This window comes from Aricia agestis, chromosome 20, assembly GCF_905147365.1.
Source record: "Aricia agestis chromosome 20, ilAriAges1.1, whole genome shotgun sequence".
NCBI lineage: Eukaryota > Metazoa > Arthropoda > Insecta > Lepidoptera > Lycaenidae > Aricia > Aricia agestis.
In genome coordinates, this window is record NC_056425.1 from 11,931,489 (window position 1) to 11,947,483 (window position 15,995).

The following is a 15,995-nucleotide window of genomic DNA, read 5'->3' on the forward strand; positions in this document are numbered from 1 at the left end:
TTAGTACACTAATGCTTAACAGCGTCCATATATAATACGGACGCTCATACGGTGAAGGAAAACATCGTGAGGAAACCCGCACACAGTTGGTCCCAGACATATTGACTAGTTCTTTCCTCTGGACTAGGCCGACTTTGATGCGAGAATGCCGTAATATGCGCTTGAAAAACCATACAAACATTTATAAATCTTGTCCCAGGCACTATCAGTATTTGAGGAGTGGTTACTTCGCTCTGAAAAATACTGTATAAATCATCCATTACGGAAGTAAAGGCATAGTTTTTTTTTGATCGACGTTTTCACAAGCGCTTTTGATTGGCTCACGTCAAAATCAACAACGGAGCGGCTGTTATAGCCAGTCCACACCGCGCTTTGCGTCAGCGTTGCGTCGACGCAGTGCTGCCCTTGCGTTGTTTTACATACAAATAACCAAGGTGTTCACACATCGCGCTGCGTTGTCGCAACGCACACATGACGGATAGCAGCCCCCGAGACAAAGCGGGACGGAAGTTGCTTTCCATCAGGTGACCCGTTTGCTCGTTTGCCCCCTTATTTCATTTTAAAAAATCTGTCGAGAAACCTCAAAAATTGGGGTATAGACTATAGACGGCTATTATTGCCTAACTAAAATTTGTATTCACTGTGAATTTCTTTCAGATTTAACGGTTTTCCTTATTTTTCGGTTCTGATTGTGAATTTGGCCAATTCGTTTAGGATTCCGCACAAAAAATTGGCAAAAGTCCAAGCCTTATCGTACAAATAAAAAGTTTTAATTTGATAAGGTAATGAGTTAGACTCAGTTCGGGAGTATGTATCTGATTTAAGCAAAATGCTTAAATCAGATACATAATTATATATCTACGAAATTAGTCCTATTTTTAACCGACTTTAAACTAGGAGGTTAGTAATATGTTTAGAGTTACAGCTTGACAAACGCATTCTGCGTTTTAAGAAAAAGGGCAGTAAATTACCTATTTCAAGATGCGTTGAGACTTTTTTTTTTTTTTTTATGAAATAAGGGGGCAAACGAGCAAACGTGACACCTGATGGAAAGCAACTTCCGTCGCCCATGGACACTCGCAGCATCAGAAGAGCTGCAGGTGCGTTGCCGGCCTTTTAAGAGGGAATAGGGTAATAGGGGAGGGTAGGGATGGGAAGGGAATTGGGAAGGGTAGGGAAGGGAATAGGGTAGGGAATTGGGCCTCCGGTAAACTCACTCACTCGGCGAAACACAGCGCTAGCGCTGTTTCACGCCGGTTTTCTGTGAGAACGTGGTATTTCTCCGGTCGAGCCGACCCATTCGTGCCGAAGCATGGCTCTCCCACGTATACTAAGACTAAACCATAATATTTTTAGAGTACAATATCATGTATTTCTTTTTTTTTCAGTAAAATATTTATTAAATTCAGTAAAGATTATAAGGTGCTGTTGTATGTATGTTCCCAATTAAAGTTTTAATTGATTAAATATAAAGAAAAATTTAAGAAATTATTCTCCTAAAGATGATAGAAAAGAAAGACAAAGAAAAATAATTTAGCTCTCTACAATTATACCAAAATCTGTTTTTGATCAATTTTGCATAACTTTGAAATTCACATAATATTAATATGCTAATTAGTAATTACTGTGGTACTTACTAACAGTATTATTAAAAAATAAAGACAGCTTTATAATATGTATTTTTCCTTCAGATTACCTAAAGATTTGCTTTGATAGGCTAAAACTGAAAAGGGAAAGGTCAAAAAGTGGCTTTATTTTGCGTCAGGTACAAAAAGGTCGCAACCCTAAGCACAATATAAATACGGTAGTGTAATTTTGCTATGTTCTTTAAATTGAGTCAACACAGATTTCATTTTGGCGGTTAATGAGTTAAATGAAGTCATCATTTAAAACACAGTCCCTTTTCCCGGGACTCAAAGTACCTGCATACCAATTTTCATCAAAATCGGTTCAGCGGTTTAAGCGTGAAGTAACAGACAGACAGACAGGTACGTTCGCACTTATACCATTAGTATGGATTCGGGTAATCTAGGATAAGTATGGTCTTGCTGTGTACAGGGTGTAACAAAAATAAGTGATAATACTTTAGTGTGTGTACGTGTTCCTTGTAGAGAGTTCACTGTGAAAGTAGCAACGCTGAAAGACCAAACATTTTTTTCACTTTTGTATGGGCAAGGGCCCGAGCGTCACGAGTTTTCCCATACAAAAGTGAAAAAAAAATTTGGTCTTTCAGCGCTGCTACTTTCACAGTGAACTCTGTACAAGGAACACGTACACACCCTAAAGTATTATCACTTATTTTTGTTACACCCTGTATAGTTTATACTGTGCCAAGGGTATAAAATACTAACAATTTTCGCAGTCATAATGAATGGTAAGCACGTATGCCCGCCAATTTGTAATCAAACTGTATTGTGGAATCAAAGCCCGATTCGATATTAATTTAATACATGGGGTGTGCCGTTCGAAGTGGCGTCGGCGAGTGAAAATCTATATCTTCTAGTATACTAAACACTAATAATATTATAAATGCGAAATTGTGTCTGCCTGTCTGTCTGTAAGTTATGTCTTTCTGTCCGTCTTAAGCCGGAGAACCGTAAGTAAGTAATAATATTACAGTGTAAACTATATAACGACACTGAAGGTACTGTGCATTTTATGATGTTATTGAGAGTTGTCGTTAAATGGAGAGAAGAAAAATCTAAACTTTTTCGTCAATATACAGTGATATATATTGACGAAAATTAATATGAAAGTGTATGTTCAACTGAGAATATGATAACGGATAGATAATAATCCACAGGTCAAAAACAGCCTACACATGCAAGCATATACACGTGGGAGAGCCATGCTTCGGCACGAATGTGTCGGCTCGACCGGAGAAATACCACGTTCTCACAGAAAACCGGCGTAAAACAGCGCTAGCGCTGTGTTTCGCCGAGTGAGTGAGTTTACCGGAGGCCCAATCCCCTACCCTATTCCCTTCTCTACCCTCCCCTATTCCCTTCCCTTCCCATCCCTACCCTCCCCTATTACCCTATTCCCTCTTAAAAGGCCGGCAACGCACCTGCAGCTCTTCTGATGCTGCGAGTGTCCATGGGCGACGGAAGTTGCTTTCCATCAGGTGACCCGTTTGCTCGTTTGCTTTATTTCATTAAAAAAAAAAAAAGCAATCCCAATTTGTAAAATAAAGAACGAATTTCTTAGAAAGTTCGGAATGCATGATGCCGAAAGTCGAGTTTATTGCGGGCTAGGAAAACAATGCGACAAAAAAACGTACACAGCTGCTCATTTTTAACTAATCTTAACTTAAAAGGTACTACTCCAGATCACATAATAAAAAAATAAAATAAAACCGGTGAACCGATTTTGCTGAAATTTGGTACGAATATACTTTGTCTCTTAGTCCCAGGAAGGCCATTTAAAGGATACTTAAGGCTTAAGACGTATCCTATATGGCCCTTTCCGGGACTAAGAGACAAAGTATAATTAACTATTAGCTTAGAGCTTAAGCTATTGCAAAGTTTTCAACGAGGGCTTTGAGCGCGGCGACCGAATCAAGAAATTCCGTAACGAAAAAATCCTAACACCACTGACATCGCTGTGCCAGTTCGTGCCGCGTTGCCTGACTTCAGTACGGTGTATGTGTGCGTGCGACTTGACGTATGCTAATTATTATAATTGCATAAGCTGATAAAAATGCTATGCAATAGCTTTACCGCGGCAGTCCCCGAGTGCCACACGTATTTTTAGGGTTCCGTACCCAAAGGTAAAAAGGTGACCCTGTTACTGAGACTTCGATGTCTGTCTGTCCGTCTGTCTGTCTGTCTTCAGGCTGTATCCCAAGAACAATTTTTTATTTGACATAGTATACCATTCATCCTTTCCTAGGGTTGTTTGTTCTGTATTACATAAAATCTGATATGATCGGAACCTACAGATGGATCTTGCAATCAACGATGGACTATCTTGAGTGATGACTAACGGCCGTTCCCAATATTTGATCTATCTCTGGTTTTGCCCTACTAGAGATAGTAATAGCTCACAATTGACATAAAATATATGTCTCTAATGTCTAATCTGAGCTATTCCTGTCTCTAGTAGGGCAAAACCAGAGATAGATCAAATATTGGGAACGGCCGTTACTAATTACCAATCGATCTAGATAACTCAATGATGGGTGTGTTCACACTAGTGACTCCAACGTCAGCTTGCGACAGAAACGCAACAGGCGTTGTATGTCTGCTGTCAAATTCCTATGCATATCTGTCGCAAACAAAATTACATTGCGATAATGCCATACGGGGAGTAGGTACGTCTGTTTTGCTTTTCCAAAAAAAAAATACTACTGCAGATTTTAAGAAACAGCTACTTGATTGTCTATCTTTTTTTTTATGAAATAAGGGGGCAAACGAGCAAACGGGTCACCTGATGGAAAGCAACTTCCGTCGCCCATGGACACTCGCAGCATCAGAAGAGCTGCAGGTGCGTTGCCGGCCTTTTAAGAGGGAATAGGGTAATAGGGGAGGGTAGGGATGGGAAAGGAAGGGAATAGGGGAGGGTAGAGAAGGGAATAGGGTAGGGGATTGGGCCTCCGGTAAACTCACTCACTCAACGAAACACAGCGCAAGCGCTGTTTCACGCCGGTTTTCTGTGAGAACGTGGTATTTCTCCGGTCGAGCCGGTCCATTCGTGCCGAAGCATGACTCTCCCACGTCTGGACATCTGGACCTAGTATGTCGTATGAACTATGAAGTTACCCATGGTAACTGTAATTCCCGCTACAGTACTTGTACTATTATCTATTCTGTGGCTACAGTATGTAAATAAAAGTCATAATATTATTGTATTCGTGCTCAGATTTCCAAATTATCAAAATCTCTCCAGAAGTTTCAGAGTCTGTTTGATTCAAGCAAACATTTTACTTTTATAATACTAGCATAAATTTTGATCTAAAATTGTAAAACGAGCAGACCAATCACCTGATTTGTGCATCCCGATTTATCGACATTACACACGAGACAAGCGATTTAGTTCCAGCCTAGATCATTTCTCAAATAGATCGTTAGGCAACAAGATAAATCATTATTAGTACTTGCATCGCGACACCTAAATAATTATAGTGTTGTGCCACGGGTTAGGTCGAATTGCAGAACATAACTCAGGCCACAACATTCACCGCGTCTGCGGTCGCCCTAACGCCCGAGTAGTGATGTGAAATAAAAATATCGATATCGAGTTCAATATCGATTTTTTTACTCACGTGTCAGTTTAAATGTTTATCAATTAAGAAAAATACGTATGTGTAATGTGATAGATATAAATAATATAATATTTTATGTAAAATAAATAGATTAGATAATAAGTAATAATATTATTATGATGCTGTTTTGCTCAAATTTTTTTATCGCGCGGAAGTAGGATATTTTCAATACTAAAAACTATATTGTATGCTTTCCAGGTTGGTCAACGTGTTTCAACCATAAAGTTAATAATATATAAAGTTAATATACACATTTTTACACACAGACGTAAATCAATTTCGGTTTCGTTTGACAGCTCGAGATTGTTGCTCTATTCCGCTAGTTATATTAATTTTATGGTTTCAACTTTCAACACCAACATGACGTTCAGCTGTTAAATCGTAAAGAGATATCATGCAGACAGATAGATTTTTATGCATTTTGGATGATTCCTTGTTTCCAATTGGTAAAAAGATAAACTTTATTTAATAGAATAATAACCTCTCACCAGTTTCTATTAAAATCTCTATCATTTAACAATACAAACTATATTTAAATATATAATTATACTTATCACCAAATATATCTATTAAATGTTTCAAAATATTATAATAGACTCAGAAAACCCCAAAAGTTTAACTGTAGCAAATAGTTTTTTTACCAATTATTTGGTAAGTATTTGTTATCGTCCACACACGTGGCTTCACTTTATTCGATAGTAAGAGTTATACAAAATAAATAATATAATAATATATTATCGATATTTATTGCCAAGCAGGCCACATCACTAGTGAGTTATGGGTGCATGAGCGCCGTCAGTGAGACACGCGTAATGTTCGCCGATTTGATTCCCGCTTCACTGTCTGCTGCTGAATATATTTTTATCGATATTGAGAGTTAAAGTCAAAGTCATATTTTTCGTTCAAAATAGTTAATTTTAATGCACTAGGGTCAATTCAGACCGCAACACGACGCGTAGATACATTTATTTGTATGGATTTGACAGATTTGCAAGACGCTCACGAATTCTGTCAATTCAGTACAAATTTAGAAATACTCTAGGCTTCGCGTTGCGGTCTGAATTGACCCTTAGTCTGCGTACTCACATATGGTTTTACTCGATCGAACAATCACGTAGAGTAAAAACCACGCCTTGGGCTTTCGTCCACACATTCAGCATTACTCGATAGTTTTACTCCAAATCGAGTAAAAATTATAGTGTAGACCGCAAAAATCACACGCTTGACTAAAGCTCGACGGCTCGTGTCGAGTAAGATCAAAGGAAATTAGATTTAATTAATTCCATCGAGCTCGGCTCGATGCGAACCTTCGAGTTGTGAGCTTTGCGGCCCACACGATAATTTTTACTCGATTTGGAGTAAAACTATCGAATTATACCATATTATGCGAGTACTTAGCATATTACGACGAAACTCTCATTAGAAAATCTTTGTGTAGTCCAAAGGTTTAGCTTGATACGAGTATACGCAAGCATAAGCAAAGGTATAAAAATATATAAATATTCAATGCCAATCGTTTGACTTTAATATACCAGATGACGCCCGCCCGGGCCCCGGACGCATGAATTCAGTAATCAGTTATAACTTATAGCACGGGAGCCGTAAATTTTTTCGGGATAACAAGTATCCCATGGCCTTTCCTGGGACTCAAAGTGTACCCATGCCCACCAAGTTCGGTTTAGGGCGGATTCGACCAAACTGGAGTAAAATTTTACTCGAGTATAACTGTCTCCTAATCTAAGAGTAAGCTGGTTTTGCGTTTTTCCAACTTCTAATCCAAGAATGAGGTAATTACACGGGAGTAAATATTTACACGGGCTATTTTGGTGGAGTAAATATTAAACTGAGAATAGTTGCACAACAGGATGTCAACTGTCACGGTCGGTGTCATTGTGAACTATAATTGACATTTTATTTCATACTCTTTGAGTAACTTGGTAAAATGCAAACGATAATACCCTAGAGTAAATTAAAGGAGTAAAATTATTCTCATGATAGTTATACTCGTGTAACTTCAAGTTTGGTCGAATCGGGCCTTAGTGGTTTAAGCGTGAACGTAACAGACAGACGGACATACTTTCGCTTTGAATGGATAGACACGACATTTTCAGCACGGAATCCCAAAACCACACAAGATAAATAAGGCCTCTTAGCCAAGTAAACAACCTTTGTAGTGAATTTTCGTCGCCATTTTGTGTAAAATTTATCGTGGATTAGGTGTTGGGTCCTCCGGTGGAATATATTCTGTAAATACGATGTCCGCCGCGACCGCACATGTTCATACATCAAACGAGGGGCAAGTATCGTTTAGTATAGGGTTAGCTTACATTGCACATTGCAGCGTCAGGGACCGATGCTATGCATTTTTTAATTGACTTTTTTTTTTTAATTAGGGGGAAACAAGTCACACGATGGAAACTACCGTCGCCCATGTCGTCTCAACATTAGAAGAGTTGCACCTTGCCAGCCTTTTAGGATGTAATAATACGCTCTCTTCTTGAAGGTTTATAGGTCGTATTGGTCCGGAAATATTGCTGGCGACAGTTTGTTCAATCATTCAAAATTTTAATAGTCAGCGCAGGAGGCAAGTCTGTCAATTTAATGTGTTATTTTTTTTATGAAAGAAGGGGACAAACGAGCAAACGGGTCACCTGATGGAAAGCAACTTCCGTCGCCCATGGACACTCGCAGCATCAGAAGAGCTGCAGGTGCGTTGCCGGCCTTTTAAGAGGGAATAGGGTAATAGGAGAGGGTAGGGATGGGAAGGGAAGGGAATAGGGGAGGATAGGGAAGGGAATTGGGCCTCCGGTAAACTCACTCACTCGGCGAAACACAGCGCAAGCGCTGTTTCACGCCGGTTTTCTGTGAGAACGTGGTATTTCTCCGGTCGAGCCGGCCCATTCGTGCCGAAGCAAGCTCTCCCACGTATGGGAAATAACAGGTTGCAATGTGAATTGACCCAAAGATCAAAACAACATAGCCCCGTGAAGATACGCGGACACTGAAACGGGGTGCAGCGGCTTAGACCGCATATTCATACATCTTTGTTACATGACTGCAGGATACCCGCAACTCCGTTGGACCAAATTCGCGCAGGAATGGTTAATTTTTCAGGGATAAAAAGTATTCTATGTCTTTACCCGGGGCTGAAAGTATCTGCATACCAAATTTCAGAAAAATCGTGATAATATTATAAGGTTTGATACTCGCGTCAACTTAAGAAATCATTTTAGAAAAATCGGTTTAGCGGTTTAGGCTTGAAGAGGATACAGACAGACACACTTTCGCATTTATAATATTACTAGTATGGACTATCGATATGGATAGCGCCATAAAAATGTAACATTAATTGTTTCTATATTTGCTGGCTTATAATATTATATTATATTTCTTATCATGATGATGATGATAATATTATACGGTACGATATCGCATAAACACGTTAGTTATCTTATTTACGACACATCGTTTACGGCCATCAAACATTATCTATTTAAAACTTACGATATTTTACCAACTTTGATAGTCAAAGTTGAAACCATCAAAACTGAAATTACTTGAAAACGATTTATTATAATATTATTATGGCACATTAGTACTTTTTTGTAAAAAACTAAATAATGATGTGCCTGTTTTATCCTGTTTCGGTCCATATTATGCTATGTGAATTCACCCAGTAATTGTTATAAGAGTAGGTCGAGAGTAGCAAGCTATAGCCTGAAACTATCATAAGACATAGCAGTTAAAATGTTGGGTGACAGCTGATTCCTGTAATATTCAAGCCGTATTTTTTCTAATACCATGATTTCTATCTTATAGCAAAAAAGGTTTTCTAATATATATATATATATATATATATATATATATATATATATATATATATATCTCTCTCAAAAAAGGTTTCCTAATATATGTATAGTCTTCTATAATCTTACTCTCTTAAGGCATACATAATGATTTTAATTACTTTGGCTATGTGGGAGTATTTGAGAAAATAATTATAAAAATACTATCAGACATCGTATCGGACACTCTAAGCAAGGTCTTTCGACCATAAACGCGGAGTTTTCCGTCTTAAATTAATAATAAACCTCTTTTATCACTACAGCCTTTCGATATTCCATTTTCTGACACTTTTAATGGCAACGAGCAGACAGATAGCCTAATAGACGCTCAACACCAGACATGTTGAGAGCTTATTGGTGGAATTACCCAATCGTGGTTTTAAAAGGGGGGTTATATTTTTAGAGTATAAGAAGAGTCTGGTAATTTATTTTAAATATTGTAAGATTAACAATGCGTAAACCCGTCGTAGAAAAACAAAGGATTGTATTTCGAGAGCACTAGCAGAAATGTACACGAAACAGCAGATGCAGGTGCAGTAAAAAGAGAAGGGGACATTGATTCCTCCTTCTAAAGTCGGCACTACATATAGGCGAACGCGTTTGCCGACGCGTTGGCCGGCGCGCTGGCCCAATGTGTAGAATGGGCGAAATACCTACCGCCAACGCGCGAACGCGTCGCATTCGCCTATATTAGTGCCGACAAAGATTTATTTATTTATTTATTTATTTATTTATTACAAATCACAACTATCATTACAGGTTAAAACCTAATACAATAGAGCGTTACTATTACTTACATAAAATTATATTCTAGCTTACTTGCTACACAATATGTGACCTTGGTGAACTCATTCAATGAGCACGTAAACAAATCGACCGTGTTTGCGACCGTGTTCAGCGTCCGCAGCGCCCGCGTGAGCGGGGCCATCCGCAGCAGGTTGGTGCGCGCGCGCGACACCTCCAGTAGCGGCGGTCGGCGCCGCCGCTCCGCGTACCCGTCCGGCACACTCAGTCTGGCTCCTTGCAGCACAGCTGGATTGTGCGTTTCACCGCGCAAAACTTTAACTACATAAGTAGCTAAAGCTACTTCCCTCCTAGCTTCTAATTTGTAATATCCGACCATACCCAGAACAAATAGCGTTGGATACAGTAAAGGGTAACCTGGGTAAACCCCGTACCTCTTGAGGTATATGAAACGAACAAATTTGTTCTGGATACGGTCTAGCATTTTAATGTACTTGTCTTCGTACGGGGACCAAATGACGGCATTGCCTTCTAAGTGGCTTTTCACTAGAGCCTCATAGAGGGCTTTCAAAGCTGCGATGTTAGAGAAGTGATGCGCTTGCCGTAGCAGAAACCCTAAATTGCGGTAAGCCTTTTTACATACTTCAACTACATGTTTTCTAAAGTTTAGATCGGATGTGAAGCTGACTCCTAAATCTTTAATTTCAGTGACACGTTTTAGTGGTGTTCCCTCTATGCAGTATTGATGCTGACGAGGTGAGCGAGCGCGGCTGAACGACAATACGCAGCACTTAGTCGTGTTGAAGTACAGCTTATTGTCTATGGACCACTTCACAATCCTGTCAATATCCTGCTGCAATTTTATGTGATCAGCGTCCTCTATTATTTTCATTATGATTTTAAGGTCATCAGCAAACAGTAAGGCTATCGTTTTTTTTACAACTTCAGGTAGGTCATTCAAAGTCAAAATGAACAGAAGAGGACCTAAATTGCTGCCCTGACTCACTCCAGATCTCGTGAAATACGATTCAGAAAAGCATCCGCCACAATCCACATACTGACATCTATCCCGCAGATAGTTAGCAAAGAAAGCCAGGGTATGCGGGGCACAACCTGCTTCAGCCAATTTTGACAAGAGAATGTCATTGTCGACTGTGTCGAATGCCTTTATAAGATAAAGTTTTCCCTTCAAAACTTTTTAACACAAGCGTGACGCAAATCCATTGAATAAATAAATAAATAAACGTTTATTCAACGGAAATTTAAACATTACACAAACTACCTACATTTAAAATAAAAGGAAAAATACGACACAATACAAACAATCAAGATTGTTTTAGAACAATAATACAGAATACAGACAAATACTCGTACTATGAAGGTAACTGGGTAAGACAAAAAGCACAAAAGAAGAACAAATTCCCAAAAAAAAAAAAAAGACAATAGGTAATGCAAAAGACAATAATGCAAAAATTCTCTTATCGCGATGGAACCGTACATTTTTCCGGGACAAAAAGTATCCCATGTCCTTTACCGGGAATAAAAGTACCACCATACTAAATTTCAGCAAAATCCGTTCAGTGTTTGGTCCTGAAGAGGTAAAAGATGGACACTCTTTCGCATTTATATAATTAAGTAAGTAATTTATATAATTAAGTATGTAATAGATTAATATCAATTAATATTCCTATTGAATTGTTTCATACTTCTAGTTTGTTTACATCGATGCATGAATCATGATCATTATTCAACTTTAGGCGCAGCGCAGACGACATACTATCCGTGACGCACTTTTCAGTCCGTGGAAATAGAACCTAACCTCAACTAGGTTAGGTTCTATTTCCACGGACTGAAAAGTACACCGCACACGACGCGCTGCGCGGCGTGTGCGTTACTGCAAATAATTGCATAGGTTCTATTTCCACGGACTAAAAAGTGCGTCACGGATAGTATGTCGTCTGCGCTGCGCCTTATCCAGACAATATAAACTAGAAACCGTATAAGGGGCGAATACCCAAGGTTTTTAAGGTGTCTAGTCCTTATCTAGTCTATGCGGGGTCTGGGCACCTTAATATGTTTCATTTGTCTGAGTTAGGATTTTATGCGGAGTTTACAATCTTTCAAACTGTAGACCTAAGAAGAATAGACAGCTAAGCTAGGAGGCTTCTTTTGTTTATGCTGTGAAAAACTTCCTGTGGGAGAGCCATGCTTCGGCACGAATGGGCCGGTTCGACCGGAGTAATACCACGGGCTCACAGAAAACCGGCGTGAAACAGCACTTGCGCTGTGTTTCGCTGAGTGAGTGAGTTTACCGGAAGCCCAATCCCCTACCCTTTTCCCTTCCCTACCCTTGCCTATTTCCTTCCCTACCCTCCCCTATTCTCTTCTCTACCCTCCCCTATTACCCTATTCCCTCTTAAAAGGCCGGCAACGCACCTGCTGCGAGTGTCCATGGGCGACGGAAGTTGCTTTCCATCAGGTGACCCGTTTGCTCGTTTGCCCCCTTATTTCATTAAAAAAAATACAGAATACTGTAAGTTTACAGAATACATACAGAAATACTTAATATTAATAATATTAAGTATGTCTGTAATCTGTATAGATCATAATAATATTATGATCTACAGCTCATATAATGCCATTTAGGCAGAAAAATAATTCTTATACTTTAAATGAATTAACGCAAGCTTGTTCATAATATAAAGGAAGGTTTTGTTTCAAATGATGGTTATAATTTTCTACAACTCATTTTCGATGCTTGAGATTAATTCGCTTCTCTCAATTCGGTACAGAGAATAAACTATTCGAGAAAAGGTAGGTAGTCCCTTGCCCCCAGATTATAGGTCTACCAGAATCTGATGGCAAAAAGTGACAACTTAAATTGACTCTTGCAATGCCGGGGTAATTTGAATAAAACATTTTGTTCCTTTTTTTCCTTTTAGCGGCTTATTCTGTATGTGAAACATGCAAATATAAAAATTTATCCAATAATCAAGGATATTTTTTGAAAATTTGCCGTCAAAATTTGCCATCAGATTAATACATTTTATAATTAATACATTTTAATCTTAATATAAATTATACGTCTTAATCTTCATTTAAGAAATTCATAATGAAACAACATTCCATATTTAAGAGCTCACCTGACTCTAAAAATCAAACATCGTCCTTCTCTCTTCACACTCACGCCCGTCTTTCATATGCCAGGTGAAAAAGGACGGCGCGGAATCATCGCCGAGTTAGTTTTACTTGAATAAAAGACGAACTATAATGATTATGAAAAAAGTGTTTTGAGCAAATTTAGGTTTTATCAATACCTTTTTAGATATTAAAAAATATTAAAGAAAAGACAGCAAACTTCGAAGATCCAAGCAAAAATGTGTCTAAAACAAGGTTTTTTGTAAAAAAGAAACTATCGAGCATTTTTCGTCTTGAGCATTTAATCTTTATGAACTGAAGTTACTTGTGTCAAAAAATCAGTTTTCTAGACCATACAGATTTTGAGATCTAGGTTAAAGTAAATAGTCAAGTTAGGGTCATATGGGCTCTTAATTACTTTTTTCTAGAGCCGTATCGCTTTATCTCTTACTCTATGGTAGAGAGTTAGATTTATTGAGATATCTTTTTTCTTATCTCCAGAGTTTGTCGTCTGCTCTGTCACGTCTCTACGATTCAGACAATGAATTTAAGTAAAAATCTCGTATTTTGTAAGTAAAGGTAAACATTACATTATACTGAAAGTTTTACTCGACTTTACGCGACAGCTCATAAAGAAGAGTAAATTTGTCTCTACTTTTTAGAGTTCCGTAACCATAGGGTAACAACGGAACCCTATTCTAAAATATTGCCGTCCGTCCATCCTGTCTGTCTGTCACTAGGCTGTATCTTAGACCGCTACCGCTTTTGCTCGATATCAATAAATAATACGGAACCCTTTGTAACCGAGTCTGACTCACTCTTGGCCGATTTTTATTAAAATTATAAATGCCTTTAAGTCTACCGGCACTTCTGGAGTGCAACTATTTTTTTTTCTTTACGAGTAAGTATTACGAGTACATACTTAACCATTTTTTTTTCTTAGTAAGTAAGTATATTTTTTTTTCTATTTTTTTAATACAAAATATATACAGCTGAAATTAGTCTAGAGGATAGATTATATCAAAATATTGCACAGCCGTCTGTTTGTCAAAGAGATGTAGAGTTATTTGATTGAAATGGATCGCAGTGAAAAATCCCGTGCGTATCACGTTTTTCCTGCACCTAAATCCGGGAAAACCCGATAGGTTTTCTTTACTAATTTGTATCGGGCTTAAGATATTAATAAATTGATATTTTTATACGTACATAGTTACTATGTACTTATTAAAACAACATTTGTGCAGAACGTGAAGATTTTTTTACGGAAAAATAATTTAAAAAAATTGTTCTAGGTACTATGACTACAATAATTGTACCCTAGAACATTTTTTTTTATTACTATCAAGCAAATTTTTTGTGAGTAGCTTCATTTTGATAAGACGAACAACATTTTTATCTGCAAAAAATCTTGAAAGTGGTAGCTAACAGAGATAGAAAGGATTTCATACTTTGACTTCATGGTCCTAAAATATGGATTGTTATATTTGTAGGACAATGTTACTCTTAAATTATATAAATATTAACCTATCAATATACAAAAAATCAGCTTGTTAGGGTTCCGTTTAAGGGGTTCAGTAGTCAACCAAGTTGTTGATTGGTCAGCTGTTTGATTTTAGCCAATCAAAAGCTTTAGGGCTTAGTGAATAAGCAACTCCTGTCAAAAAACCTCAGACACAGTTTTCAAATAATTAAGAACCAATCCATACAGAGATGTATAACTAAGAAATACAGACTTAGGCTTGGTTCACACGGCATATTTGCTCGTCTTGTGCAGTATACTTCTGCGTCTAAATAGTGGCGCATATTAGTGATTTGTTAGTACCATAAAGTTAATATACCTAGCGGAATAGAGAAACAAAGGCCTGAGCAAGAGAGATGTCACTATCAGTAACACTGCGTGGTAAAATGATGACGTGTGATACATGGCAGCAGCACTCTTCTTTTGACGTCCAGTCGGCACGTGCCGCACGTTGACAATTTAATCTCATAGAAATCATGTTCAATCATGCTTGTGTAAGTGTAATACGTACACATATTTTTCACACAGATGAAAACCATTTTTGGTTACGTTTGACAGCTCGAGATTGTTGCTCTATTCCGCTAGGTATATTAACTTCATGGTTGGTACACGATTTTTTTGGCTCTCTTAGGCTGTATTCATTATGCGTCGGCCTGAACTCCCGTTTTTGAGGATACCCCGCGAGATTTCAAACAATAATAATATACATAATATTATAATCTACTTCAAAATTGAGTTCCAAAATTTCACCCCAACATTTTACATATATACCGAGCAAGTTACATAAAAGCTTTTAACCTTTCAGTAAGTGCCAAAATCTTTGCAAAAATGTAGGGTACGTGGTGTGCAAAAAAAAAAATGCGCCCGGCCTACCCTCTTTGTACAAATAATGTAATAACCTTACATCTAATCCATATTTTATGTTTGTGTGAAAAATATTATAATATATGTTAAATTTTCTATCTATCAAGCCATCATAATATAGTATTTAGTCAGATGTGATATTCATCTCACCACTGTAAACTTTGAAATCTATGTTTCTAACTATTTCGCAACAAATATATTAATACATTATTATAATCTCAATAACACAGAGCTATACAAACTGTTTATGTAAACAATTCTTTGAAATAACTTAACTTGTTATCATTAAACAGATAAGAGATAAGAGTAACAAAAACCGGTTTTGGTATTATACACAAGCAAACTTCGTCCTTAGTGCAATACAAATAAAGTTCAAAATGGCCGCGGCCGGCAAAAAGCCGTTATAAATAGGTAATTTTTATCTTGATTGTTTTACTAAAACTATACTATTATATACTATTACTAGGATCTAAATCGTTTTGTACACGATAATATGTACGCTTTTAACGTCAATTATTTACAAAAATATTAAACAAATCGCGTTCAAATCACATACTTAAATAAAAACCAAATTTTCTCGTGTAAACTAGAAGTTATTACGATGTAAGTATTTCTTTCAAAT

The 15,995-nt window shown here is 37.6% G+C and overlaps 1 protein-coding gene across 1 annotated transcript; it reads right to left on the reverse strand.

Moving 5' to 3' along the window:
* Nucleotides 1-9,901: 9,901 nt before the first annotated feature.
* LOC121737440 lies at nt 9,902-10,744 on the reverse strand. The gene has a single exon (XM_042129118.1). It carries the CDS (start codon nt 10,742-10,744, stop codon nt 9,902-9,904), a length of 843 nt encoding a protein of 280 aa, XP_041985052.1.
* Nucleotides 10,745-15,995: the final 5,251 nt, after the last annotated feature.

Excerpts from the sequence above, each read along its gene's own strand:
- LOC121737440 (XM_042129118.1), bottom strand. The coding sequence starts at position 10,744 with ATGAAAATAATAGAGGACGCTGATCACATAAAATTGCAGCAGGATATT.